Raw genomic sequence first — 25,524 nt, 5'->3', positions numbered from 1 at the left:
TATGATCATAAACATGTATCACACAAGTACAATTCGCCAACAGAACACACAGGTGTGTTGCACTTGTCTGAAATGTCAAAAGATGAAGTTTTCTTTTTGCAGTGGGCATAAGTATGACAGATTAGATTGTTTCTCTGCTAAGATTTTCAGAATATGAATGTAGTGCATACTTAATATAATTCAGCATTTAAACAAAATGTGTTTTATCTGTGATTTGCTTGACCCATTTTTGTATATACACTCTAGAGTGACAAAAATTGTGCCCTGTGTCTTTCAGCCATGGCTATAAAGAGAATTTGACTGGTAACTCAAGTACCAAGCTGAGCCCTGCTATTGTGCTTGCAGTGGCTACCAGAGGAATTCATGTAATGTGGGAGGAATTAGAAAAAACTTTTGTATCTTAGCTAAAAGTGACAGTTGCATTATAATCTCTATTGGATTTTAATTGGTAATCGGTAACATCAGTCACAGTTAATTATTTTCTCTTGATTAATGTTTAAAACAAAATGAAAACATTTGTGTTCTTAACATGTAAATATTTATTTTTATTGTCTAGATCACACAAGAAATTTCTGATAATACAAGGATATTCAGGCTTCTGGGATCTGACAGGTAAGGTGGGAAGTAAACAGGACATACTAAAATAAAAGAATAATGTGTGTTCTCCTACCTTATAAAAGTTATTTTTGCATGTTTCTTGCAAATTCTTTTTTAGGCATCTTAGACATTCCTTTATGTACATGTCTACCTTTCAGTTCTTTACTTTTACTTTTCTCTTTCTTAAATTTAAAAAATTAAAAATTTTTAGAAGTGTTTGTGAGCTTCCAGAAGTACACAACCATGCAAGAAACTCTTACTTGGCTGCAGACACAATCTCCAGGATTGTTTTCCTTTTTGAATTGGAATTCTTTTAACTTGGTGAAATCTTTATTTTCAGATGTTCTGCAGCAGTAGCTCATGAAAATCTGCTTCTGGAGATAAATGCAATAAAATACTTTAAAAATTCAAGTATCTCACTTTTACCCCAGAAAGGAAATCTACCAGTTCTTCTCCCAACATGACAGTCCAGGTCTTGTAGGCACTCTTGATAGCTCCTGGTGTAGCTGTTCCTTGGCATCTGCTTTTGGAACCTCTCTGTGTGACCCAAGTGCTGTTTTAGGAGTGTCACTGACTTCATCAGCTTTCTCTGCCCTGGTGTTGAACTTTGTGCTTGTGTAAGAGCCACAGAAGCAGCAGCTGTTTTGTCTTCAGGGGAGTGCATCCTGATATGACAGTTCACCAGTAATGAACTGACAAGAACTGCAGAGATAGGCTTTAACTTTGCCTCTGTCTTACACTGCTTGCAGTAAACCATGAGCTTGCTTTTGGTTGGCATTGATTTGAGGGGCTTTTGGACTAAAGGCATCCAGGGAAAAGGAAATAATGAGTCAGATGGATCCTAGGAAAGAATATTTAATTAAACCCAGGGTTGTTTTTAAATGAAGGATCACTTGACGTTGTGGCTTTTTAAATTTCCATTTTAGGGTCGTGGTGCTGGAGAGCAGGCCCACGGACAACCCGACAGCCAACAGCAATCTGTATATCCTGGCAGGGCATGAGAACAGCTACTGAGAGCAGCACGTGGCAGGCAGCTCGCTGTCAGGAGAGCGCTCCTGCTGCAGCAGCACTCGTGACTGGCTGGAATTGCACAAAAGCTGCAGTAACCCCACTTCAGTTACTTATAATTTATTATGGCATGAGAGGAAGACGAGAATTGTTTGTGGTATGGACACAGCATTATGATACCACAGAAGTGCTTAATTTGCTGTTATGTAATCTTTGTACATATGCAGTATTTTTCAGTGAAACTTCTTGCTGAAGCCCTACACTGACTTTCTGTAGATAGAGGTCCTCCTGTTAAGTACAAGTGTCTTATCTGTACAGATGTAAAAGTCACTGAGGATGCAGAAATTAAATTGGGGTACTATTATAAGGATGTCTCATGTGTTTATTATAAAGTGGGATTCTAGCAACAAAAATAGTACATTTAGCAACACTATTGTATTTTATTATATGTAATTTACTAATACAAATATTAACTTTTAGAAATTGTAACCAAGGCTGTAATCAGATTACAATCTTGTTTTAATTTCAATACAACACACTGGTGTTCATGTTTGCACAATGTATTGAGATGTGATGTATTTAGTCACAAAGGTAAGCTGTGACTTTGTGGATATGACTTGGGCTTCAGAGTTCCTCTTTTTTTTTTTTTTTGTTTATTTGGGTAGATTCCTTTGTGAAACAAACCAGTTAAACATCTGTATTTTTATATTTAATTAAAACTTTCCTTATGATTACTTCTCTATGCTTGAAAACAATACCTTATGGATGGGTGTCAGTCCCAGACTAGTGGTACCTGACTGTAATTCTGCAATAGTTTTTGAATTATTAGTGTATACAATGATAAAAAGTAGTTATTACTATTTGTCTTACTAAATAGTTTCATATCACGATGAAAAGGAGCAACATTCCACATTGTGGAAATGGCTCAGAGATGTTGCCATTTTGACTTTTTGTTTTTGGCCTTATAACCATTTTCACACTTTTCTTGATTTTAGGATGTTAACACATGGCCAAAATTTAGTTACTACCTCATTGAAACAATACAATGGTTACTACGCATCACGGGAACTTAGTTTTGATCAGAAGTATTTTTGATTGCTATTTTCCAATGGAGTGTGTAAATGCCAAGTTTTAAGGAAAATGCACACATTTGACTCCTTTTTTTGTATATGTTCTTTATATTTTATTGTGATAATATACACTAAAACCAAACTAAATTAAAAGTGATTTATGGCCTGCGTTATTGTTGTGATGGGTAATGCTTTGAAATATGTTCCCTAATGTATATAATGTAAAATAAATTTTTTAACATGTTGTTGTACAATTAGATTATCACCTGCACTGATTTTCCACATAAGACTAAAATGGAACATACTGAGTTTTCAATTCTGCGATTAAATGGTTGTGCCAAACACAGAAGCTGGGCGTCTCTGAATGTATGAACAGAGGTTGCTGGAGTTCCACTCAATTTGGGTTGGCATCAATACACTTTTGGCCTTTGGGCAGTGGACGTGTAGATTTGAGCTAAGTCTTTCCAAACTCCACCTTGCGTGGAAGAAATTCCCTCCATTTCCTGCTCTTCCACCTCTGTTGATTGCAAAGCCAATTTATTCTTTTTTTCAGCAGGTTTATTTTCTGCCTGTGGGCCTCAAGCTCACTGCTTCTGCCAGCCCCATCATGGTTGTTCCTTGTCCTAAGCCTCGGTTCACCCTGTGGGGGAAGAGGTGGAGGCACAAACCTCACTGCTGAGCAGCTGAATTCTCAGAAAAGCTGAGTTGTGTATCACAGCACCCTTGTGAAATCCCCAAGGGCGATTTCCATCCTGCCTCCTGTGGGCTGTTCCTCACTTGGACGTGCAGAAGTCACTCCGATTTGGCAAAGTGCACTACAGCTGATGTGCCGTGAATGTGCTTCCTCCTGGGGCGGTTCTCTAGCAGCTGGGGCCGGGTTCCTCAGGCCATTGTTGAATTATAGGCACCAGAGGTTAAGGGCTATTAGTTTTTACTGTCCTTGAGCATTTTTGGTGTGAGCATGCATGCAGGAATGCAGCTGGAAGGGCCAAAAATAAAGAGGACAGAGCAGCGGCAGGTGGGAAGAAGGGAGCATTGTGCTAGGGTAGGCATGTTCCCAGTCTAGTGGTACAATCTCAACAGCTCTGCTTTTCCCATGCTGCTCTCCAACCTCGAAGATTGCATGGAAAAATAGCTGGCAAAAATAGGGAGTGTGCCCAAACCTCTTGCTTCCCTCCAAGAAAACACACCTACAATGCAGGAAGGCCTGTGTCATCTATGAATGGTGTAGAAGTTGGAGAAATTTGTCTGAGGAGGGAGACAGCAGTTCCTTTAGGATGTGCGGATACATCTCATCAGGTTGCATGGACTTGTGCACTTTCAGGTGCTTTAGATGGCCTTGAACCCCATCTTCTCCAGCAGGTGATTCTTCTGTCTCCCAGGCCATGCCTTTCCCTTCTGCAGCTTGGGCAGTGTGGCTGGAGCACATCCTGGTGGAGACAGGGGCAAAAACGTAATTGAGCACCTCAGTCTTTGTCCAGAGAGGGCCTCATTTTCCCTAGTGTTCCTTGTTATCACCCACATACCTGCAGAAGCTTTTCTGCTTGTCCTTGATGCTTAATTCTCTCAGAGCTTTTAACCTGATCCCTGGCTGCTCGGACGACCTCTCTGTATTCCTGCCAGCTCCTGCTTCCACCCTCCATAGGCCTCCTTTTAGTGTCTAAGCTTGTCCAGGAGTTCCTCGTCCATCCACACAAGGTCTTCGGGAATATTTGTCCAATTTCTTGTCTCAGCTGAAGCCATCCCGCGTGTCCCAGCCCGATCCATCGATCCATCCCCGTGTCCCAGCCCGATCCATCCCCGTACCCCGCACTCCCGGCGATTCCAGCAGCGGCCATTCGCCCTCCCGCCGGCGGGGGGCGCGTGCGGCGGGCCGGCCACTTCCGCCAGGAAGGCCGCGGCCGCGCGTGGCGGGGCGCAGGCGCGGGGCGCCGCCGCTCCGCGCATGCGCCGCGGCCGCCGACGGAGCGGGCGAGGACGGGACCGGGGAGGCGGCGGCGCTCGCGCTCCGACCCCGCCCCTCGCGGCCCGCGCGCGACCCCCGCCGCGCCGCGCGCCTCCCCCCGCCGCCCCCGCCGGCCGGGGCGGGGAATGCGGCAGCCGCCGCCCCCCCCCGCCGCTGCGGGCCTGCCGCCCCCGCCGGCGGCGGGGGAGCGCCGCGGGCCCCGCTGAGCGCCGCCGGGCCTCCCGCGCGGCTCCCGGCCCGCCCCGGCGGCACCATGCAGGCGCAGCCGCTGCTCTACGAGTTCTTCAGCGAGGAGAACGCGCCTAAGTGGCGGGGGCTGCTGGTGCCCGCCCTCAAGAAGGTGAGGGGCCGCCGGGTGCCCGCGCCCCGGGGGCCCGGCCGGGGATCGGGCTGGGCGCCGGGCGCGCCGCGGGGCCGCTCCCCGCGCTCCGGGAGCGGCTCCGGGCTAACGGGGCTCGGTCCGCGCCGTCCCGCGGCGCAGGCGGCTGCCGCGGTGCTGCCGGGCCCCTCCGCGCCGGGGCGATGCTCTGACAGACCGAGCCCTGTAAATAAACACCGTGTGACGGGGGGATTTTTATGAGCAGCTCCTGAGAGAATTTTCGTTAATTAGTGTTCGTGCCTAATGGCTTTTAGTTAACCTTCTCGTAGTTTAAATGCCTTTTTGCTGAGAAGGCTTAATCAGGACAAACGAGCGAGTCTTGCTCCCTCAGGACGGTGAGGCTTGTGCCTATGGCATGGAAAGAATTTATTCGGAAGAGAGGAAAAATGGTCAGGCCTCCTCTTCCATCCTGAACCCAGAAAGTGCAAGGCTTAAGAAACAAATTTTCTGACACTGTTATTTGAACTGGCTTCAGATTGCAGAACTTCACGTGGTTTAGTCCTGCACGGCAATACTTTCTGAGTTACTGTCTAGTTAACAGCGATTCACTGCAACTTTTGCCTGAAAGGCTCCTTCCTTGGGCTGGTTGAGAGGTTCTCGGGTGCTGCAGCTCTACTGTGCAGTATTTCTTCCTAATTCCCCCTTGCAATGTACTGCCTCTCTTCTCTGGGCATGCTCTTTGAGGTCTGCAGCATTGTGTGGCTTTGCCCAGTTCTGGGAAGTCTTTTTACTTGTCTCATCTGTAGCGCGTCCTGTTAATGTCTTATCCCTGGATAGTTACTTCCTTGAAACTTCAGCACTAACACGGCTCACTTATGGTGCTTGTGAGCACTTGGACACCCATCCAGCTGAATGAAGCCTGCTTGAAACTGGAGCTACCCAACGTCCCAGCCACAGAGAGCTTGTTCCTTTGGAGGATGGTTTATTCCATGGCGCAACAAATGTTTGTCAGATTTGAAAGGAGTCTCAGTGCTGACAACTGGAGTACACAGAGCGAGGATTCAAAGCAAGCAAACATTAAAACTTTGGGATAACTTGTGACATCTGAAGTGCCAGATTTCTTCCTAGCGGACAAGCCATTCATGAAGTCACCCTGCTTTAAAGATGATTCTTGAAGGCGTTGGATGAATTCTGCAGTGGGAAAAGGAATTTTGGAATCTGAGGAGAAGGCCAACGAGGACAAGCTACCAAGGATGACAGGCTGGCCCTACAAGGTAGAGTTGTATTGGTTTTGTCTGCTCTGTTTCTCTTTGTGTCTAGAGGGGTGACAGGAGGCAGGTGGAGTTAGTTCTGAAGGCTTCACACTGAAACTTGTAATTGTCTGGCAGGTGTTTGCTCTTTTGACTTCAGCTTTTCATGAGATTGCCAGCTTCTTACCTTCTCTCAGACTGTTGCTGCTTACTATTGCTGTTTTTGTGAAGATGGAAATAAAGAATCTGTCTTGATTGTCACCAGCTTTACTGAAGAGCCAGATACTTGAGTTACAGCAAAACTAAACGGCAGATGAAAATTTTAAATTATTATCTTGTTGTCTTTTTCATTAATGGACAAACCATATTGTGTATTTTCCTAACGTGAGAGAGGTACAGATAGTTTTGAGTAGGGTGTTTTGCCCTGATAAAGGCCTCTGAAGTAGTGAACCTGTCACGGGTGGCATGAGTTTGTCGTGAGGGGTTCAGTTGTCTGCCGCGGTTCACAAGGCGGGTGCAACACTGCAGCGTTGCAGTCACTGATCCCTGGGGTAGCTCACCAAAGCCCTGAGCTGCACCTGCAGGCCAGCACGTGGGTGAAGTGGAGAGGGTGGCAGCATTTCCCAATGGGGTCAAAGAGCAGGACTGTCCTGGTGACTTTGCTGAATTGCCAGAGCATTGCTGTCTCAGTAGGAGTCGTATTTTTGGAAGCTCACATATGTCCCACTGTTGCTAGAGGAGAACGTTTCCTTCAATTCTCCCTTAGCTGACCAGATGCTGACACTCATTCTTAGGTAGTGACAGGAGCTGAACTCTACCTGAAACCAGGTGGTTGTAGAGGGACAATTGTGATTATTTCCTGCACAGCTGGAAATTAGACTTAACAGTTTGTGGAGACCTGTGTTGAATTAATAGGTCCATTGAGGAAAGTGGCATTTAAGTTAACATTGTAAGAGCACATATTCCAGGATGGAGTGTTTGCAGCTTTCAGGGAAAGCTGCCACACGTGGACTGAATCATTAAAATGCCATTGCCCTTTTGTAACTGTGAGTTGGCTTCTAATGCAGTGCTCAAACTACAGCCTTGGGACCGCTTTCTTAAAAAATGGGTGTTGTTGAATCATTGCAGATAGCTTTCTTTTTCCCAGTGGATTATTTTGATTCTATTTTTAATCAAGCAGCAAACCCAAGAACATAGAGTAAGAATAAATCTCTTCCCACATCAGGCAATTCTTAGAGGAGACCATGCCTTGTGTTTCATTAGACATGAACCTTAGCAGTAGAGCTGCATTTGCTTTGAACAGCTGCATTTGCAAAGCGCAGTTCTTGTACCACTGAGATCATAATGTAATCCCTTGTCTTCTGATTCTTCTTCAGATGCTGTCAAGATAGACTCCAGTGCACTCAATTAGGAAGAAAATTATGTCAGCTGAGATTCTTCTCTGCCTGGACACAGTTATTTTGAAGCTGCAAAAGAGGAGTGTTGCAGGGATCTTTGTTTGCAGGCGAAAGGCAATAATCATGGTGATGAGGTACAAGAAAAGGAAGGAAGGAAGAAGGAATAACAACAGGTGACTGAAATTGTAGTTGCAAGGATGGAAAGAAGGTGAGATGCTGAAGATGAAGGATCCAAGACATTTGAAACACCAGAGGTCTCGGGTACCTGGAGACAGAGATACACAGCTTTTAATGCAGCCCGCATTGGAAAACAAAGGAGTGACACCTGCCATGTGATGCCTCTTCCAGCACTGGTGTCCTCTGCTAGTGAATTTACACACTTTATTCTGAATAGTTTTTCTTGAACATCATTCCTTATGGCTTCATCCTGTGGGTGTAAGTTGTTCATGCAGTCAGAATTTCTCTGCACATGTATGATGCACTTGTTCCCTGGTCCATTGGTTTTGCAGTAGGAAGCTTGTCATCGTTACTGATGGATACCTTAAGCCATTTGATGATGGAGAAAAACAAAAGAATGTTCTGCTCCTTGCATACCTCAAGTTGTTTTGAATCAGTTGAGCAATTGACCAGGGGTACTGCTGGAATTTGTTGTGGTCAGAATGATTGGACTGGTGTGGCTTGGCAGCTGAAGGGATTTGCTTCCTCAGTTAAGGAAACTGTTCCTGACAGCATGCTTCCAGGGACTCCATGTGTCATCTGGACCTCTCGTGGAGCAAAAGACATGGGAAAAGCTGCTTCAGTCACTACAGAGTTCTCAGGAAGCTGCTGTTAACAAAGATATTTCTACCTGATTTTTAATTACCTGGCTCTTGAAATTAGTGACAAACCAGTTGCCACATGCTACTCAGAATGGCAGTCCTTACTCTTAGCATTGCTTCACACAAGATGTTGAACTTTCTTAATTTCTGGTCACTTTGTGTCGTCTGTTCTTCTGATGGCTGTGGAGGATGAAACTAAGAACCTCCTACAGCTGAAGTCTTCACTGCATGACTTTTTTCACCTGCTCGGTGGAGCAGTGTAATACTGCTGCCCATTTGAGACATCAGCAGAAACGTTAGCAACAATCCAAGTCCTGCATCCTTGGTGAATTGCTGCTGAAGAGTGCACCCTAGACATTTCTATTTGACTTAATTTCCTGTATTTTTAATTGATCAAGGTAACAAAACATGGTCAGGGTTACCAAATATCAGCAGAGATTTACAAGAATAGAAGAAAAAGCTTTTTAAGGAGTGCTGACTGTATAAGAACACTCATCCATGCAAGATGTACATAAAGTACTTTGTCCTGGAGTGTTTAGTGGTAAGCTTGTTAGTGGTTTTTTAGTCATTGAGGGAAAATAAAGCATGTGTTGAGTAAAAATGAGAGTTACAGCATTAGTGAAGACTTTCAAAGGTGCTGAATTGAAGAAAATTCTTGCCAGAATGATCTCCTCTGTTGCCAAGTTTGTTTCTGTGATGGATTATTTCTACTAATAATCCATATCCAAAGGTTTAGAAAAATTCCAGTTTAGAACTACTTGCAGTCATTAAAGTGTTACCTTCTCTGATAATGCTTTGGAGGGTGGCTTGGCATGTTATCTCATTATAGAACTCCTTCCATGATTAGTATGATGTGGTAAATACAATGCTTTTTTCCCTTTAGACCCTTTTTTACAAGCCCTTCAGCTGTCACCAGGGCAGACTGACAGCACAGCCCATGCTCAGCAGTGAAATACAGTTGTTCTTCACAGGAGTTGGTTTTTGGTTCATGATATGATTTCTTGCAGTACAGGGATAGTCTTGCCCAGTTATGAAATGATTACCTGCAGTTGATGCTTCATTTTTATTTCAGTTTGTTACATAGCTTTAGAATTATTTCTTTTAGAATTCCTTTAGAAGTGTTTTCTTTTGTTATGCCATTTTCTGAAGCTGCTGGAGCTTCTGCTGCTCCTGATGGACTCAGGTCCGGTATTGTTCTCTGAAGCTGCAGGATTTGCCTGGTGTGTTCTGTACTTAACAGAACACCTGTGAGCCTGATTGTGGTGATTGTTAATGATGATTTCGGAGCATAAAGCTGGTGTTCATGTAAGCTATGTGAAGTTGCTTTAAGAAGTCTTTTGGAGACAGGTTTTTCATCTTGAATTGAAAATTTTCAGCTTACAAGCAACCTGTTGGGCTTTTTCTCATGGTCACTGAGGAAGAGGTAACTGAAAACTGTTGCTGAGGATGTATCACTCCGATTGTTAAATTCACTGTGTCTTCATTCCTTTTCTATTATCAAACACCTCTTTCTAGTGCAGAACAAACTGTTGAATGTCACTCTAGACTGGGGTTTGGGTCATCTTGTGATCAAGCTTGGAGTTGTTGTGTTGGACCTGTTGGGGGACCAAGCCTCTTGTCTAACCCGAAGCAGTTAGATCTGGAGTACTTTAAATGAAACATTTCTCAGGGTTTGGTTTAAAGTTCCTACTGCTCCCCATGAGGCTTGTGGGAATGTTTATATTCTAAGTTATTATGGAGAGTTTGTAAAAAAATGGTTTGAGAAGAATTTATGTAAAATAAGCTGCTATAGGTTATTAAGTAAAGATCAGCTATATTTGTATTATACATTAATCACTTCCTTCTTTATTGTTGATTTCATTGACTATTTCTGCTAGTTTAGATTTATGGCTGCCTAATTTTTAAGCTCTTGCTGTTCCTGATAGAAGTTCCTTGCTTTTGTGGATTTTAAGGGAAGAGGACAAAAAAGATGGGGGAAAAGAAGCCAAGTGTTCATATTGTAGAATTTTCTTTTAATTAGTTTGTGGGGTTTTTCTGTGGTTTTTTGTTTTGTTTTGTTTTTGTTGTTTTGTTTTGTTTGTTTTTTTTTTTTTTTTAAGCAGGCACTGTTTGTCTCTGCTGATCTTAAGCAGATCCTGAAAAGCTGTTCAAGAAATGCTGGCTCTGCTTATATTTAAATAAAGAAAACTCTGGCTATTTCTCTTCTAAGAATTAGGAAAGATTAAGAAGATTGGCTATTCAAAAAAGTGAATACACGAGTTGGGTGAAGACAGCCATGGTGGCAGGGATTAGTAGCTGATGTAGGTTATATTTGCCCTTTGGAATTTATGGGGTATTTTGAAGATTTGAAGCTTCTTTGAAAAGTTTCTAAACTGCTTTTTTAGTAATTTCCTTTATCATAAGATAGACATTTTATTGTGTGTGTAGGAGGGAAGGGAATGGTTCTGTCATTATTTAAGGGAGAGGTTAAGTGTTTAGATAAGAATCTGATCTAAACATCACACTTCAGAAGTTGTTAGTCTGTTTTTATCATGTGTTTTCCTAAGTGGGATTGAAGGATTTGGTGGGATTCAAGCCATACTCCTTTTCAAGGGTGATAAGGCGGGGTGGCCCAGGCTTTTTAATTTAAAATCTGAGATGACTTTATGAGAAAGATGGAAAGCCCCTGGTAGTTCGATCTTCTCTTTTCTTTATACTAATCATGTGATGGTTTATGCTAACAGATGTTCCCATTTCTTGTCTTCTACTAAATCTTTCATCTTACCCAGTCTTGCATCATGTCTTAGAAAATGGACTTGGGATTTGCACCAAGTACACTCAAATAACACTGTCATTCTCAGTCTGAGCCTTTGGGTACTGTGGTAGTGCAGATACTGAAATTACACATTTCTGTGATAACTTGCGCACCAAACCATGCTGTACTTTTCCTTGTTAGTCTGGTTGTTTTCTTTTGTTTGCTTGTATGACTTTGAACCCTAACTGATACTAAGTGTCACGTAGCAATGAAGGTTATTTACCTTCTACTTAATATAGATAAGCAGTGCTGGCAAGCCAGTGGCAACTCATGATGTTTTCTTCTGCCAAGGTGGATGTTCTGTTAAAGTGGAGCTGGGCAGTAGCGTTTGAGAAGGATGTTGTCATTGTCCCCAGACAGAAATGCTTAGGGAAAATGAAACTTTTATCTCCTGAACTCAGAGTAGGTTATCATTGTTGACTCTGTTTTGGCTGACTGTGGATAATGTTTCAGGTTATGGCCTGATGTGGTATTTTTGTTTGTTTGTTCTTATTCTTATAGGCTGTGTGTTACAGACCAAAGGAGTTGTAATGAGGTGATTAAAGCCTGGTCTGTTTTCTACGAAAAGGAGAAAATAGAGCTGCTCTTCATCACTCCAGTTCATCATGCTCTGTATTTTTGTTGAATTTGCTTGGTAATTTAACACTTATTGAAGTACAGAGTGCTGGAGTATAATACAGGGACACTGTAATACAAATCTGTTCAGTTCTGCTTTAAAAGAAGCGCACATTAAAGGCAGCATCTTCCAGACAGCTCAGATCAGCTCTGCTCTTTAAGAGATCACTTTGGCAAGTCTGTAATTTCTGGTGTTAAGATGTTCCAAGCTGGTACAGTATTTCAGATGTCAGTGTTTGATTTGTAAATAATGTTTGGGTCTGCCTGGTGTGCTGTTATTTGTGTAGGTCCACAAACACTCTAGCTGTGCATAACGAAGTTCTTAGGAAAAGTGAAACTGTTGGCATAATCAAAATAGTTGTGTTAGCTAGTCAAATGGAGAGAAGTTCTTCTGTTCTATTTTTCCCAGACTGCTTTTACGTTTAAAAAGCAGTGATTTCTGGAGGTGTTTTTTGAGACCTGCTGAATAAGGGTGTGCAGTCTGCAAGAAGCCAAATGCATGATCCAGTGTATTTGAATCTCAACAGCAGTTAAGTGAGCACCAGGACTATGCCCAGACATGAAGCTTCCAGGCTAATGAGTGCCTTTGCAGGCAGGTGGATTTCTGTTTGATGCTGTTGTGTGTTTGAACTTCATAACATTTAGTTCTTGCTATAACTGCAAGCAGGAATTAAGACTCAGGTGTGAAATTAAACAATTATGGCAGCATTATATGAATATAGACATGGGTTTAACATTTGGATGAGGCAGATTGTTGGGTTTTGCTTCAGAGTTGTTAAGCTCTCGTGTTAATGATTGAGAGAACTGAAGGCATTTTGGGTTTTGTGCAGGGGAACAGTAAAATGATGAAACTGGGGCTTGACAGATGCATTGCGAAAGTCAGCAGTGAGCTTGCTCTGGCACAGTATTTGACATCGGTGTAGAACTGAGATTAAACTGTTTGTTTATATTCTGAAGCACTGAGCTTTTTGTACCTGAAATTTAGGGTGGTTAAAACTGTGCTAATTTGTGAGCAACAGAAGTGCAAAGGAAAAGTATACTTCAGGTTTCAGAAGTTACATGACTGTCTGGAAAGAAAATTGAATGAGTAAGGGGGATTGTTCTTTGTTGAATTTGCTCCAGCAAGAAATTAGACACACTTATGACATACAGGTAAACATAATGGGACCAAATTTTCAAAATCTCTCAGCTGCCACTTAATGCCAGGACAACACTGTGGCCTTATTTGAAGTGTTTTGTTTTTTTTTTTCCTGCTGTAGAGGCTGACATATTTTTTAAAAAACACTACAGAAACAAACTTCTAAGCGAATCTTATGCGTACTAACTCAGCATGGATTCAATAATTTGAAATAATAAATGCTACTGAAATCATTGTTCCTGTAGTGTGCTCTGTGAAAAATATTCTGTATTTCATTGTTATGGATTGCGTCAAAGGGAGAAAACCCTCACTGCTGAAGCCTCTTGCAGAAACAGTGGTTAAAGAGTTAGTGGAGAGAGATAAGTATATGCAAGGGCTTTAAAAGTTTTCCCAATTGCACTGCTAAGCACAGTTATTAATTAAACATTTTCTTTACATTAAATATAATTTATAATGATTTGAGTACATAAAGCATTTGAGATTTATAGTTCTGTAAGGTGCGAGGCTTTCACTCATGTTTGCCTGATGGACCTTAACAGAGCTACATTATTATATTTTTCTAGGCTGTTTGGCTTGGGTTTTGTCATCTTTTTTTCTGCAAGTAAAGCATGTGGTTTGGGGAAGAATAAAAGTCAAATCTTGAATTCTTCTTTCTTTTAGGTTCAGGTGCAAGTCCATCCTAAGCTTTCCTCTACTGAAGATGCATTGCAGTATGTGGAGGAGTTAATTCTTCAGTTGTTAAATATGTTGTGTCAAGCTCAACCAAGAAGTTTTCTGGATGTAGAGGTATAGAGAACACTTACTACAAATGTTATTGCAAACAATTTGAACTATTACATGAAAGCTACTATATTAACCATTGCACAATGAGAAAAGGAAAGCAGTAATTATGTATCTTTATGTAGCACAGCCTTCTGCATAAAGCTTACTGAGTTCCCTAATAGCTCCTTTTCCTATTAATTGAATTTGTTGTTCCATGCACAGCAAAATTATCTGTGAACTGTAGTACTTTTCAATAGATGGTGAGTGTAAGTTTTGCATATTAAGCTTACTGGCTCCTTTCAAAAGACCTTTTTTTCCCACTGATATTGTATGCAAACTACAACTGCTTAGTCTGAGGCTCTGTGCTGCTTTATCAGCATGGTAATTTAGGTTGATATATCCCCTGCTGTCCCAGAAATTAAAACAAAAACAGTCAGTCACTTCTTTAGAAAGCGTTTAGGAGCACTTCTTTCCTCTGTAGAGAGACCTCATCTCTTACAGTTGCCCCTTCAAAGATCTACAACCTCTGCTGCTCAACAGAGCAGCTTAATGTTTAAGAAGAGACATTGAGCTGAAGAGTTTTTCCATCTGAGGAACAAGTTAGTGAAGCTGTATCACTTAGATATGTAGGGCCATGAATACCTTGGTAACACTTGGTGCTTATCATGATTTAAAGATTTTGGTGCCAGGCTACAGAGTCTGTGTGCCTGTTGGTTTCCAGTGCTTGATGCCAGGGCCTGTCCAAGTGACTTCCTCACGTTCTGGAGAAAGTGGACTACTGGCAAATAAAACCTTGCTGACAAAAAAACTTTAAAAAGGTGGCTGTCTTAGAGCTCAAGATTGATGAATTTCATCCTTCCTCTTCCCTTTTGAGCACCGACACCTCCAGTGGTGTTCCAGTGTCCACTTTAATGCTGACCTGTTTTGCAACATCATTCTGGTCTGGCAGCTCAAGAGACAAGAGCTTTGGGGAAAGTGGTTTAGTGCTGTTTTAAACACTGACAAAAACCTGGACACAAAGTGTTGTATTTTGAGTCTTATGGTTGTGAAGGCAGGAGAAATGCAAAAAGCAGAGATGATCAAGCAACCGCCATTTACCCCCTTGGTGTTCATGCACAATGATGCTGTTTTTAATTATATGGTTGAACACATTCCTTTTTCCTCTGGGACACCTTCATTGTTCAGTCAGCAGACTAGAAGTGTGAATTGGTATTAGACCAGAATCAGACTTTTTTTGGTAGGACCTCTGCTTTCCTTTTGCAAAAGTGTTATGAGGGGAAAAAAAAGCCTACACTTCAAAAAATTGTGTATTGCCTCTATAGAATAGTATTCTGTCACTATTTTTTTGTTAGAAAGTTTGTGTTTGTGTACTTTTTCTGGTGCCAGCCCTCTGTAAGTGGTCATTAACTTTGTCTTCCTCATTTCATGGTTACTCAAACAGGAACCATGTTTACATATGTGAGCACTCTCAACTGAAACAGTCAGTGGGGACTGTGGTCTGAAAAAATAAAATGTGAAATTATGTAAGAAAATAAATTTCTGGCATCTGTGGATACTAGGGCTACAAAAATGAATGTCCAGAGACCTATTTGTGAGTTCTAGCTGGAGAGTTGTTTAATGCATGGGAGTGTGCAGATGTCCTCAGGCACTGCTGGAAGGAGTAAATAAACTGGGCCATATCTGGCCCACCTGTAGCCTGAAACTGGTTTAGAATATGTGGGTGCTGTTGGACATTTTCTTCTCCTGTTACGTTCATTGTCATCATCAGAGCAGTTTGCGTGTGTTCAGAGTGGACCATGTGCTGATCAGTAAAGGCAAAACAGAAAGCTTGTTATCATTTCATTCAGTGACCAACCATCCTGTGCAGGGAATAAAGTGTGGGGTATGTAGTCATGTTGTTACCAGGCATGGACACAAGGGGAGCAAACTTTGTCTTCAGTTGCAGCTTAATTCTTAAGTTTTGAGCAGTAGATAATTCTCTGATAACGATACCCTGAAACAGCCTTACGAATGTAGTGAGCAGCATGTACCAAGATGATAACATTTACACATCTTGTATAAGCCTTTATAGTTGAAATACAAATATTAGTAACCATTTCTTTGTTAAATAATAGAAAGCAGTTTGATAACACAGTTACATTGCTGAGATCATTCAGATGGTGCGTTTACTCCTTGGTCATGTTTTCTTGTCTTAAGGATCGTGTTCAAAAAAGTTTCCCCCATCCTATTGATAAGTGGGCAATAGCTGATGCCCAGTCTGCTATTGAGAAGAGGAAACGAAGGAATCCATTATCTCTTCCAGTAGAAAAAATCCATCCCTTGTTAAAGGTAAGCAGTGATGGAATCTTGCTTTCAGAATGCAGTTAGAGGTCAACCCCTTTGTTTCATGTAATGTCTGTGTGTGCTGCCTGAACTGTGAACTAAGAGTTAAGAAAATGTGTGTTTGTTGCATAGTTCTAAGTGTTCCAGTTAATGGAATATACTTATTTCCGAGTTAAAAATCACTTAATTCTCTCCTTGATGAACAAGGCCAAGAACCCATTGTATAAGTTTGATTGTGTTTCGTTTTCCGTGACTAACAAAACACTCAAGAATCTTGTGCAAATAGCCCTAAATGATTAGGTGAGGTTTTTGGGACAGTTAGTTGGGTCTTGGCACTTCCACATTTAATAGAGCACCATCTGCAATGTCACAGTTTTTTCTCTAGGCCTACACATTCCTTTGTTTCAATTCCTAAAATAGGCTGTGAATATGTGGTGAATCTTTATTGAGCAGGGTCTTAAGCTTATTAACTGGTTTGAGTTGTCATCTACAGTGTCTGTTTCATCAATTGAATAACAGTGGGATGCTTTTTTGTTTTCTTTTTTTTTTTCCCTTTTTAGGAAGTTCTAGGCTACAAAATTGACCACCAAGTGTCTGTTTACATAGTAGCAGTATTAGAATATATTTCTGCAGACATCTTAAAACTGGTTGGGAATTATGTGCGAAATATAAGACATTATGAGATTACAAAACAAGATATTAAAGTAGCAATGTGTGCTGATAAGGTAAGCCTAACTCTGGTCTGTCAAGTTAATAAACAACTAAATCTGTAGGTAACTTTGAGAGGACGATGTCTTTTTCTTAGTGAGTACATGGAATATTTTATCTTCCAAGAAGAAATTAGTGTCATAAAATATAGTTCCAGTAATGGAACAAAACTACCAGGAAGCTAATTGAGCTTATAAAGCTCTTGATTGTGCTTATTAAATCTCTCTCTTGATTATGCCTGCCTAATGTCAGCAACATGTGAATACTTTAAAAATTACTATGAAGCAGCACTAACTTAAGACTGTATTGCATGTAAAAAGTAGTGTTTCAATGGGTCAAACAAACCCCTATCTCCTTAGCATCTCAGCCCAATTTTCCTTGGTAGTGAGACATGGGCCTGGTGAATACAGCCTGGAATCCCCTAGCAGTGTGCTAGAACTATATCGGTGAAGGAAAGTTAGAAATTGTGGGGTCTCCTTGACTACTTGGATTATTACATGTGATTTCCTACAGTAGTGGTGCTGTAATGTCCCATGCCCCAGAATTAGTTAGGATTCTCATTTTAACCCAAGTTCTTTGTACAGTCACTGACTCTGGAGCCTGAATCACCTTCTGTTCTTAGACCTTCAGAAGTCAGGCTTCATGCAAACTGTCCTGTGTTTTTCTGCTTTTAGAGAGTCATTGTAATGACTCCTGGCTCACACACCACATTTGGAGGAAGTGTTCAGTGATCCACTTTTGTTGAGAACTTCAAATTACTGATTGCTTGTATGTGGTAAACCTTGCTTGGTATGACTTGGGATCTCTGGTAGTCAGAATGTTTAGAGTTCCTGTTATGTGTGTAGTTCTTCAACAGGACTGGTTTATGAAACTGCTGCCCTTTCTCAACGGCTCATTTTAACAAGAGAGTTCAGCAGTTAAGGACAGAAACTGGGCCATGTGCACTCTGTGGACAGGCCAGTGTTCATTTTAGGTAGATCACAGGGTTCTGAGCATGATCACGTGTGAGTTCCTGGTAAACCTAAAGGTGAAAAGCCAAAATGCACACACACTGCTGATTCAGAGCAATAGAATACAGCTAAATGCTAATTTTTTTTGTGTACTTCACCTTTTAAAATTGTAATTGATTTTAGGACCACGTTCTTGGAGAGATGCCTGGATTGGTCTAAGTGACTGGGAGTCTTCAGAAATTGTCATGCAAATAATGACTTGCAAATTCATAGCAATGGATGTTGGTTTTGTAATACTCACCTGATTGCAGAATGATAATACATAAATCTTACTGATCATCAGTCTGATTTCATGGGAATAATAGGTTTTCTTTATTGGTAACTTACTAGTCAATCTCAAAAAGAGGTTCTCATTTCCCTCTCTTTGCTGCCTAGGTATTGATGGATATGTTCCATCAAGATGTAGAAGATTTAAGTGCACTAACTTTATCTGATGAAGAACCCTCCACCTCAGGGGAGCAAACCTATTATGACCTAGTGAAGTCATTTATGGCAGAAGTACGGCAATATATAAGGGAACTGAATCTCATTATCAGAGTTTTTAGAGAGCCATATGCCTCCAACTCCAAACTGTTTTCATCTCATGTAAGTATTGTACAAACCACAAACACAAAAGGCACCTACTATAATATCTGTAAATATAGATGGATACTTCCCAAACTTAACTGTTGTTGAGTTTAATGTATCAGCAGTAGAAAAACCACTTTTCTTGAGTTCTGATATGGAAATAGTAAAAGAGCACTTGCAGGTTCTACTTGTAGGACTGTGGAAGAAACCTTCTCATTTACTTATGTTCACTTACAGGCCTGCAATTTTAATATCTCTCACTGTTCTTTGCCATGTTTCAATAATGTACATTTTATATGTTTTTATATATTAATTATTTTTAAAATACATTTTATGATCTGACATAAATCACAGAAAAAGTATGTTATAAAATGATTGTAAAATCTTGTTCTTTCTAAGGAAGTTCTCGACTTTCACATCAGAACAGAGTAGCTTTACACATTTGACTTCTGTTTTGTCTTGTTGCAGGATGTAGAAAATATATTTAGTCGTATATCAGACATCCATGAACTTAGTGTGAAGTTACTGGGTCATATAGAGGACACTGTTGAAATGACAGATGAAGGTAGTCCTCACCCACTAGTAGGCAGCTGTTTTGAAGATATGGCAGAGGTAAGAGAATGGTGTTGTGGGTTTTGGTGGGTTTTTTGCTATTCATATTTTAATACTTGCAGCTAGATATCTGTTCCAGCTGGCTTTCTTCAGTTTCAGATCTCTTCTTCCAACTCCACTGTGATGAGTGGACTATCCATTTTTTAAAGTGTTATTTTCTTTTTAGTCTCTAAATCTCAGCTTTTGGAGTGGCTGTTTAAAGTTCAGAGAGTGGAGGTGAAAAAACTCAACAACACTAATGAGGAGGTTCCTGTAAAACTAGAAGGTGGTCAGCCTCTCCTTAGTCTCAGAGAAGATCAGCAAATCTTCCTGGACCTCACATCCAGCCATGTGAAGGACTAGAAGGTGGCTGGCAAAAGCCAGCACAGATTTCCAAAGGACAAACTGTAGCTGTCCAGCTTGACTGCTTTCAGAGTGATGGCTGTGTCCATGGGCAAAGGGAAGAGCAGTTATTATCGCTTATCTGAACTAAGCAGGGTCTTCAGCACAGTCTGTCAGAGCATGGATGAGGTGCAGCCTAGCTGGTTAAATTGTAGAACTTGGGCAGTTGGCTGAGCTGTCAGGCTTTTGAAGGATTGTTATCAGCAGCACAAAGGTCACCTGGAGGCCAATGGTTGCCAGCATTCCTCAGGGTTTAATACTGTTTAATGTCTGTCTTGGTGTTGTGGAAGGAGGTCTGCTTCATCTGATTGGTGGGTGCTGCCAAATTGTGGGGGAACACACAGCAGGACAGAGCTGCTGTTTGTGGGACTTGACAGGCTGGAGAAGCGGACCTATGGGAGCCTTCTAGAGTTGAGTAAAGGCAAACATGAAATTCTGCACCTGGGAGCAAACAGCCCCATGCAGTGTCTCAGCTGAGAAGCAGCACTGCTTGCCAGGGCTGGGAGATCCTTGGAGATCAGATGTGAAGGCTAACTAGTTCCTGGGTTGCATTAGGGGATGTGTAGCAGGCAGTTCTGTGTAAAACTTGAGACCAAATCTGGTGTATGGTTCTAGTTTTGGGCTTTCTGGTACAGGAAAAGCAAGATAGTGAAGGTTGCCATGATGATTAGAGAGTTGAGGCCCATGATACAGAAAAGAGGGTTGAGACTGCTGGTTTTGTTGATTCTTGATAAGGCTGAAGCAGGAGATCTTACTGCTGTGTTTAGTTACCTGAAGGGAAAGTGTGAAGATGCCCAGGTCAGATTCTCAGTTGAGAACTGTGAGATAAATAAGAGAGCATGAAAATGGCGAAAAGATGAATCCTGATTAGATACTGGGGGGAGAGGGGAATATTTGCAATGAGAAAAATTTAACATTGGGATAGGCTGCCCAGAGAGGCTTTGGTGTCTCTGTTCTTAGAATTAGAACTCAACAGGATGAGAAACCCTGAACATTCTCAGCCAGCTTGAATGATGCATCTGTCTTTAGCCCCAAGGTGGACACTGCTTTGAACAAAGAATTGGACCAGTTGATTTCCAGATAACTCTTTTAGATTTATTTAATCCATGAGTCTGTGCATATAAAAGTATGGATTCTTTTCTGTAAGTGTTTCGGGAAAAGTATGCAGAAAAGTCTCTCCTATGCAGGATAAGTATTTTCTATAAGAAATGTGGAAGTTTAGCTGTTAAATCAATTTTGTAAACTGATGGCTTGCCTGCCCATGGCAGGGGGGGTTGGAACTAGAAGATCTTTAAGGTCCCTTCCAACCCAAGCCATTCTGGGATTTTATGATTGTAAAATTATTCTGTATCTCTTTTTAGGAACTAGCATTTGATCCGTATGAATCATATGCACAAGATATTTTACGACCCGGGTTTCATGATCATTTTCTAAGTCAATTATCAAAGCCAGGAGCAGCATTTTATTTACAGGTAACTTGCCTTTAAATAAGATATGCTGTTGCTATTACTATGTTAATTACATTGTCTTATTGCTTCAGTACATGTATTGTTTTAAGACTGAAACTTATTTTGTTTCTAGTCAATAGGTGAAGGCTTTAAAGAAGCTGTTCAGTATGTTCTACCCCGGCTCCTCCTCGCCCCTGTTTACCACTGTCTTCATTATTTTGAACTGCTAAAAGTAAGAATGTTGTGTAAATCTGATGTGTTTGGTTTGGTTTTTTTTCGTGGTTCTCAGTGTTAGGTGAGAGCTTTGTATGCTCAATTAGGTGTAAAATATTTTACTAGAATATGAATAATAAAACTGCTGTGTTGAGAGAAAAACAGGCTGTGTGCTCTGCAGGTGGATGCTATAATTAATTGCATATCAGCTGATAATTATTTCTGCTGAGTAGTCTATCAATCTAGAAAGCAGTAGAGATCTACACACTCATATTCTTGGAATGATTGTTTCAACAGTGCTGGGAGATGATGGTATATGGCTGTGTTACAAGAAATGTCCAAGCTTTCTCAAGCTGTTACTTTGTAAATTTGAAATAACAACAAGATTCCCCTTCAGACTTGATTTTATTTTAATAAAAGCTTCAGTTCTTGCCATGCACTTCCCATGGGATTGTAAAATGGTATCTTTCCTTCAAAGGGAAGGCTTGGGTAATGTTTATACTTGGGCTATTTGTAATTAGACCTTGCATTGATAGGGTAACAGTAGCATATAATAGCTGCCGAATGTTTCTCTGAGTTACTTATCAGTATTGCATAATGATCTTTAGGGAGTATAAAGCATTCTGAGGAAAATGTTCCAGTAGGATCATCTTTTGAGCTTAATGGAAATTCATAAGGTATTCACTGTTCCAAACAACCATTTATGAAAATTTGGACCAGAAGTAAAACAAAACAAAAAAAATCAAACAAATGAAAAACCAAAACAATTTTAAAAAATCTATTGTTGTTTCCTTAAATGTTTGGTTGGTTGTCTTTGGATAAGACAGTAGTTTATCTTTGAACATAAGTGTCTACAGTTGTTAACTCCGTGATTTAGCTACATGTGCGCCTTTACCTGTACATGTACACGTGGCACGTAGGACATCTTTTTGAAAAATTTTGGGATGTGTGCCTGACCTGTTTGTCTCATTCATGGGTTTGGTCTCACTTCAGACAGCTTTAAAATATGAAGCATTTCCTTTCATGGCACTCCATTGGAAGGGAGGTTTGACACAGCTTGTTTGCATTTTGTACAATAAAGACCTGCACAGACATAAGGTTTCTCTGCTCATGCTGTTATCACACAGTCTCAAAATGCAGTACTGAAGGTTTTGCATATTTACATGTGAACATGACACTGTATTACCTAATGGACAAAGCATGAGGGATTACTGTTGTCTGACACCCAGCCGTCCTGCCTTGCTTCTTGCCCCTGGCAGATTTAGGGGGGAAAGGAGAGCATGTGTGCCTATGGAACAGGAAGCAGCCCGTGTTTGCCCTTTCTAGGGCAGGCTGGAGTCTAAGCTGACACCCCCCACCACCCCCTCCAAAGTTCATCAGTCTTTGTGCAACCCATGACCTCTGCTTTGTGAAAAATTCTTCTTTTCACATTCATTCTCTACACACACAAACACACATAACTCCTCTACCCTGTCAGTCTGGTATTGTTGTGCTGGATTTTATTCTGTATCTGATAATAACCTCCCAGGTTTCTTCCCACCATGTTGCTCACGTCACATTTTAGTTGGACACCTGTCACTGTGGTCTGTCAGCACACACATATCATGTACACAAAATAGGCAGTGATGGGTAATAGGTGCACATGAAGAGAGAGATATCATCTCTGGTGGCAGCATCTTCAGCTGTCAGTGAGTACATCAGTGTGCAATTCAATATGAATCCCTGCCTCAAATAGTCTTTGCTAGCAGTAACATTTTCTTCCTTATATCTGGAGTCTTTGAACAGATTCCAGCTTGATTTTTGTCTGCTATGGAAGTATATTTGTGCAATTATATCATCCTGAGAGTTCTACTGATACAAGATACTGAATTCTCTTGTGTGGTAAGAGGTCTGAGTTAGTGATTGCAGGCATGTCTATGAATAATCAAGTTTAAAATGCTATGAAAATGGACCTCTGGTAATGAGGAGACAAAATGTTGGCAAAGTAGCATATGGAAAAAACATTTGATTTCTCTTGAATGTAGATACACTTAAGGATAGAGAGGTTAGCATTTATCTTTGAGCTGTGTAAATAAAGCTTTATTGTAAATATAAAGTAAATATAATTTTATTGTTGTATAATGTTGCCTATTTTAAAGGAATCTACTTAAAATGCATTTCAGTTACCTTCTAACTATCCAGACTACAAACAAAAGTAAATTTCTATTCACTAAAGGTTATCTTTAGTTGGACAGGGCACCAGGAATGCACAAATGCATATTCTAGTTTTTGGCTGAATCTTTTTGCTGTTACATTGTTGAGTAATTAGCATAAGACTAAGAGCTGTGTTTTCTTTCAACCAGCCTGAAATTCCTCAAACTTTTATATCAGAACTATATAAAACAGCGACTTTATGTGAAACTGCACTTTTCTGCAGATGTTCAGATAATAAATGAGCATTTCTAAATCACAGAATCATTATTAACAATTGAAGAAAGAGGTTTTCAAGACCTTTGAATTGAGCACTGTTCTAAATGCGGCACATTTGTATGCATGTATGATACTCTTTCAGTGGGTGAATAGAGTACTTTAAAGTTCCTTTTTTTCCAGGTAGAAATGCTGCAAAGCATATATAGACTTTGCTTAGATAAAACAATATATTCTGAGCAACAGGAGAGTTCGGCAGGGATTTTGTGTGGTTGAGATTTTTTTTAAGCCAAGTGCAGACTGGAGTCCCATGATTTAGGAATGGTAACTATAATCTCTTTGCTAATATATTTTAATATTTTAAATTAATGCTAATATTTTTTAATATTTATATTTAATTGGAATTCTGTTTATAATATACTAAAAATCTTGGGATGCTTTCATTTCACAGCAACATCTATTACGTGCTATTTATTTTTTTTCAAACTTTGTTCTTAGATGATAAGCAACTTTTCAGGTTTTACTGACTGGCAATTCAGCTCAAGTAGAAATACTTCTCAGCTGAACTTTTTGTCTTCCTCTTTCACCATGCTAATAGTAAAAATAGTCATTCTGGCTTGGCAAGGTCTTTCAAGATTATAACCTCTCATTTTCCCAACCTGTTGATATTAAATTGGTTGCATGTTGCTGAAGAAGGCACGGGGTAGTACAGTGTTAGTTTAGGACTAGAGTATCTTGAGCTTGATCCTCTAAGTTTCTTGCTGTGTGTTTTATTGGGCAGAACATCCCAAAGTGTTTTGGGCTTTGACTTCACTTTGATTCTCAGCCTTGTTTCACCAAACAGTGTCATGTTCCAGAGTGTAACAAGTTGAGTGAATTCAGTGTGCAATCCCATATGTAAGTGGTGTAACCCAGCCCAGGGTGGAGAATTAAAGTCTTAATTAGTTGAACTTCGTCAGTCTGCAAAGATTTTACAATATCTGCAATTATAGATCATTGTCTCACATCACTGTCTGGACTGCTTGTCTTCAGTATGAGCCCTGTGATTAACAGGTTCTGCTGCTTTAGTCTATTTGCAAAGTATCTTTTAATTACTGTTAAAACCAGTAAATAATGGATTTGAACTGTGAATTATTTCAAGAAAGTATTCACTTAATATCAGCACAGGATTTTACTTTCTGAAATCACTTTTTCTTCAGTGCTTCTTTCCAAAGACAGTAACTTGTATGCACAATACCATTTGTAATACTTGGTCTCTTTGAGCTAGGTATTATAAGCTCTTGGAGACAAGTATTATACCCTTTATAGCTTAGCTGCCTCAAGTAGCATAAAAGTAGCAAGATGGCTCCTGTGACAGTGTTAGAAACAAAAAGTTTTAATAAAAGGCAAAATAACAAAGCTCTTTGCAAAGAAAAACTGAGCCAAGGAAAAAGTTCTTGCTCCTACTAAAACACTTCACAAAAGCTATTTACTTTTGTTCTCTTCTTTTTCTAGTGAATTACTTAAGTGAAACTTTTTGGCTTCTGTCCAGTTAGCTATCCTTAAGTTTGAGGTGAAATCTCCAAGTCCTATGAAGCGTCTTTTAACCAAATTGAAGAGAGAAACTTCTAAGCTTTTTTCCTTTTTAAGGAAGCAAAGGGTAATTTTTTTACTCCATCAACAAGAAGCACATTCCTACACATTTGAAATAAATAAAAAGCAGAAGTATTACTATTTTACACATCTTCGTGTATGCAGCTGCAGATGTGGATGACTTACTATATCCACTGGACATAATGTGCAGTTCTAGGTCTCTGTTACAGATGGAGGTCTGTGTGTTAAAGAAAGGATAGCTTGACCAAGCTGTTGCTAGTGTGTGATAAGGATTACACAGTGTATTTGGGTATTTCTTAGGAGAAAAAGCTGGTGTGATGTAAAATTTGGACTGAAGTCTAAGAAGAGGTTTCTTAGAATGTGACAGTAGGTTAGAAATGTAAGAATCTTCATATTGTTAAGCTAAGACTTCTATTACAGCTGGAATGCTGTAAAGGTACAGGAGTTGTGTCCTGTGGTAGAAGCCAGAGTTGATACAGCCAGGTAAAATGAGGAAATGATATTCTGTATTTATTTCATGCTTCTGGGGT

The 25,524-nt window shown here is 40.5% G+C and overlaps 2 protein-coding genes and 1 long non-coding RNA gene across 13 annotated transcripts in view; 2 read left to right on the top strand and 1 right to left on the bottom strand.

Moving 5' to 3' along the window:
- MAP4K3 (mitogen-activated protein kinase kinase kinase kinase 3) overlaps nucleotides 1-3,024 on the top strand; it is a 64,045-nt gene extending 61,021 nt beyond the window's left edge. For all 7 annotated transcript variants that reach the window (XM_085576191.1, XM_085576190.1, XM_021538571.4 and 4 more), the window contains 2 exons: nucleotides 557-612; nucleotides 1,524-3,024. In XM_085576191.1, the coding sequence (XP_085432317.1) occupies nucleotides 557-612; nucleotides 1,524-1,611 (144 nt within the window). In that variant the 3' untranslated portion in view covers nucleotides 1,612-3,024. The remainder of the gene's footprint in view (nucleotides 1-556; nucleotides 613-1,523) is intronic.
- LOC110474837 (uncharacterized) lies at nucleotides 2,761-4,529 on the bottom strand. Its single transcript, XR_013341778.2, has 2 exons — nucleotides 4,202-4,529; nucleotides 2,761-4,105 (listed from the first exon to the last, which is right to left on the bottom strand). It is a non-coding gene; the product is annotated as an uncharacterized LOC110474837 (long non-coding RNA).
- Nucleotides 4,530-4,827: 298 nt separating this feature from the next.
- SOS1 (SOS Ras/Rac guanine nucleotide exchange factor 1) overlaps nucleotides 4,828-25,524 on the top strand; it is a 43,885-nt gene continuing 23,188 nt past the window's right edge. The window contains exons 1-10 of one of the 5 annotated variants that reach the window (XM_085576167.1): nucleotides 4,879-4,981; nucleotides 9,309-9,385; nucleotides 11,742-11,754; nucleotides 13,633-13,758; nucleotides 15,931-16,062; nucleotides 16,617-16,781; nucleotides 18,150-18,359; nucleotides 18,810-18,953; nucleotides 20,696-20,806; nucleotides 20,916-21,014. In XM_085576167.1, the coding sequence (XP_085432293.1) occupies nucleotides 4,895-4,981; nucleotides 9,309-9,385; nucleotides 11,742-11,754; nucleotides 13,633-13,758; nucleotides 15,931-16,062; nucleotides 16,617-16,781; nucleotides 18,150-18,359; nucleotides 18,810-18,953; nucleotides 20,696-20,806; nucleotides 20,916-21,014 (1,164 nt within the window). In that variant the 5' untranslated portion in view covers nucleotides 4,879-4,894. Of the gene's footprint in view, nucleotides 4,982-5,105; nucleotides 8,967-9,308; nucleotides 9,386-11,741; nucleotides 11,755-13,632; nucleotides 13,759-15,201; nucleotides 15,395-15,930; nucleotides 16,063-16,616; nucleotides 16,782-18,149; nucleotides 18,360-18,809; nucleotides 18,954-20,695; nucleotides 20,807-20,915; nucleotides 21,015-25,524 lie in introns of those variants that run through there. The other 4 variants (XM_021538581.4, XM_021538580.3, XM_085576165.1 and 1 more) reach the window with 4 other exon arrangements.

This window comes from Lonchura striata, chromosome 3 (assembly GCF_050655825.1).
Source record: "Lonchura striata isolate lonStrDom1 chromosome 3, ASM5065582v1, whole genome shotgun sequence".
Classification (NCBI taxonomy): Eukaryota; Metazoa; Chordata; class Aves; order Passeriformes; family Estrildidae; genus Lonchura; species Lonchura striata.
This window is presented reverse-complemented; position numbering and strand designations above follow the sequence as displayed.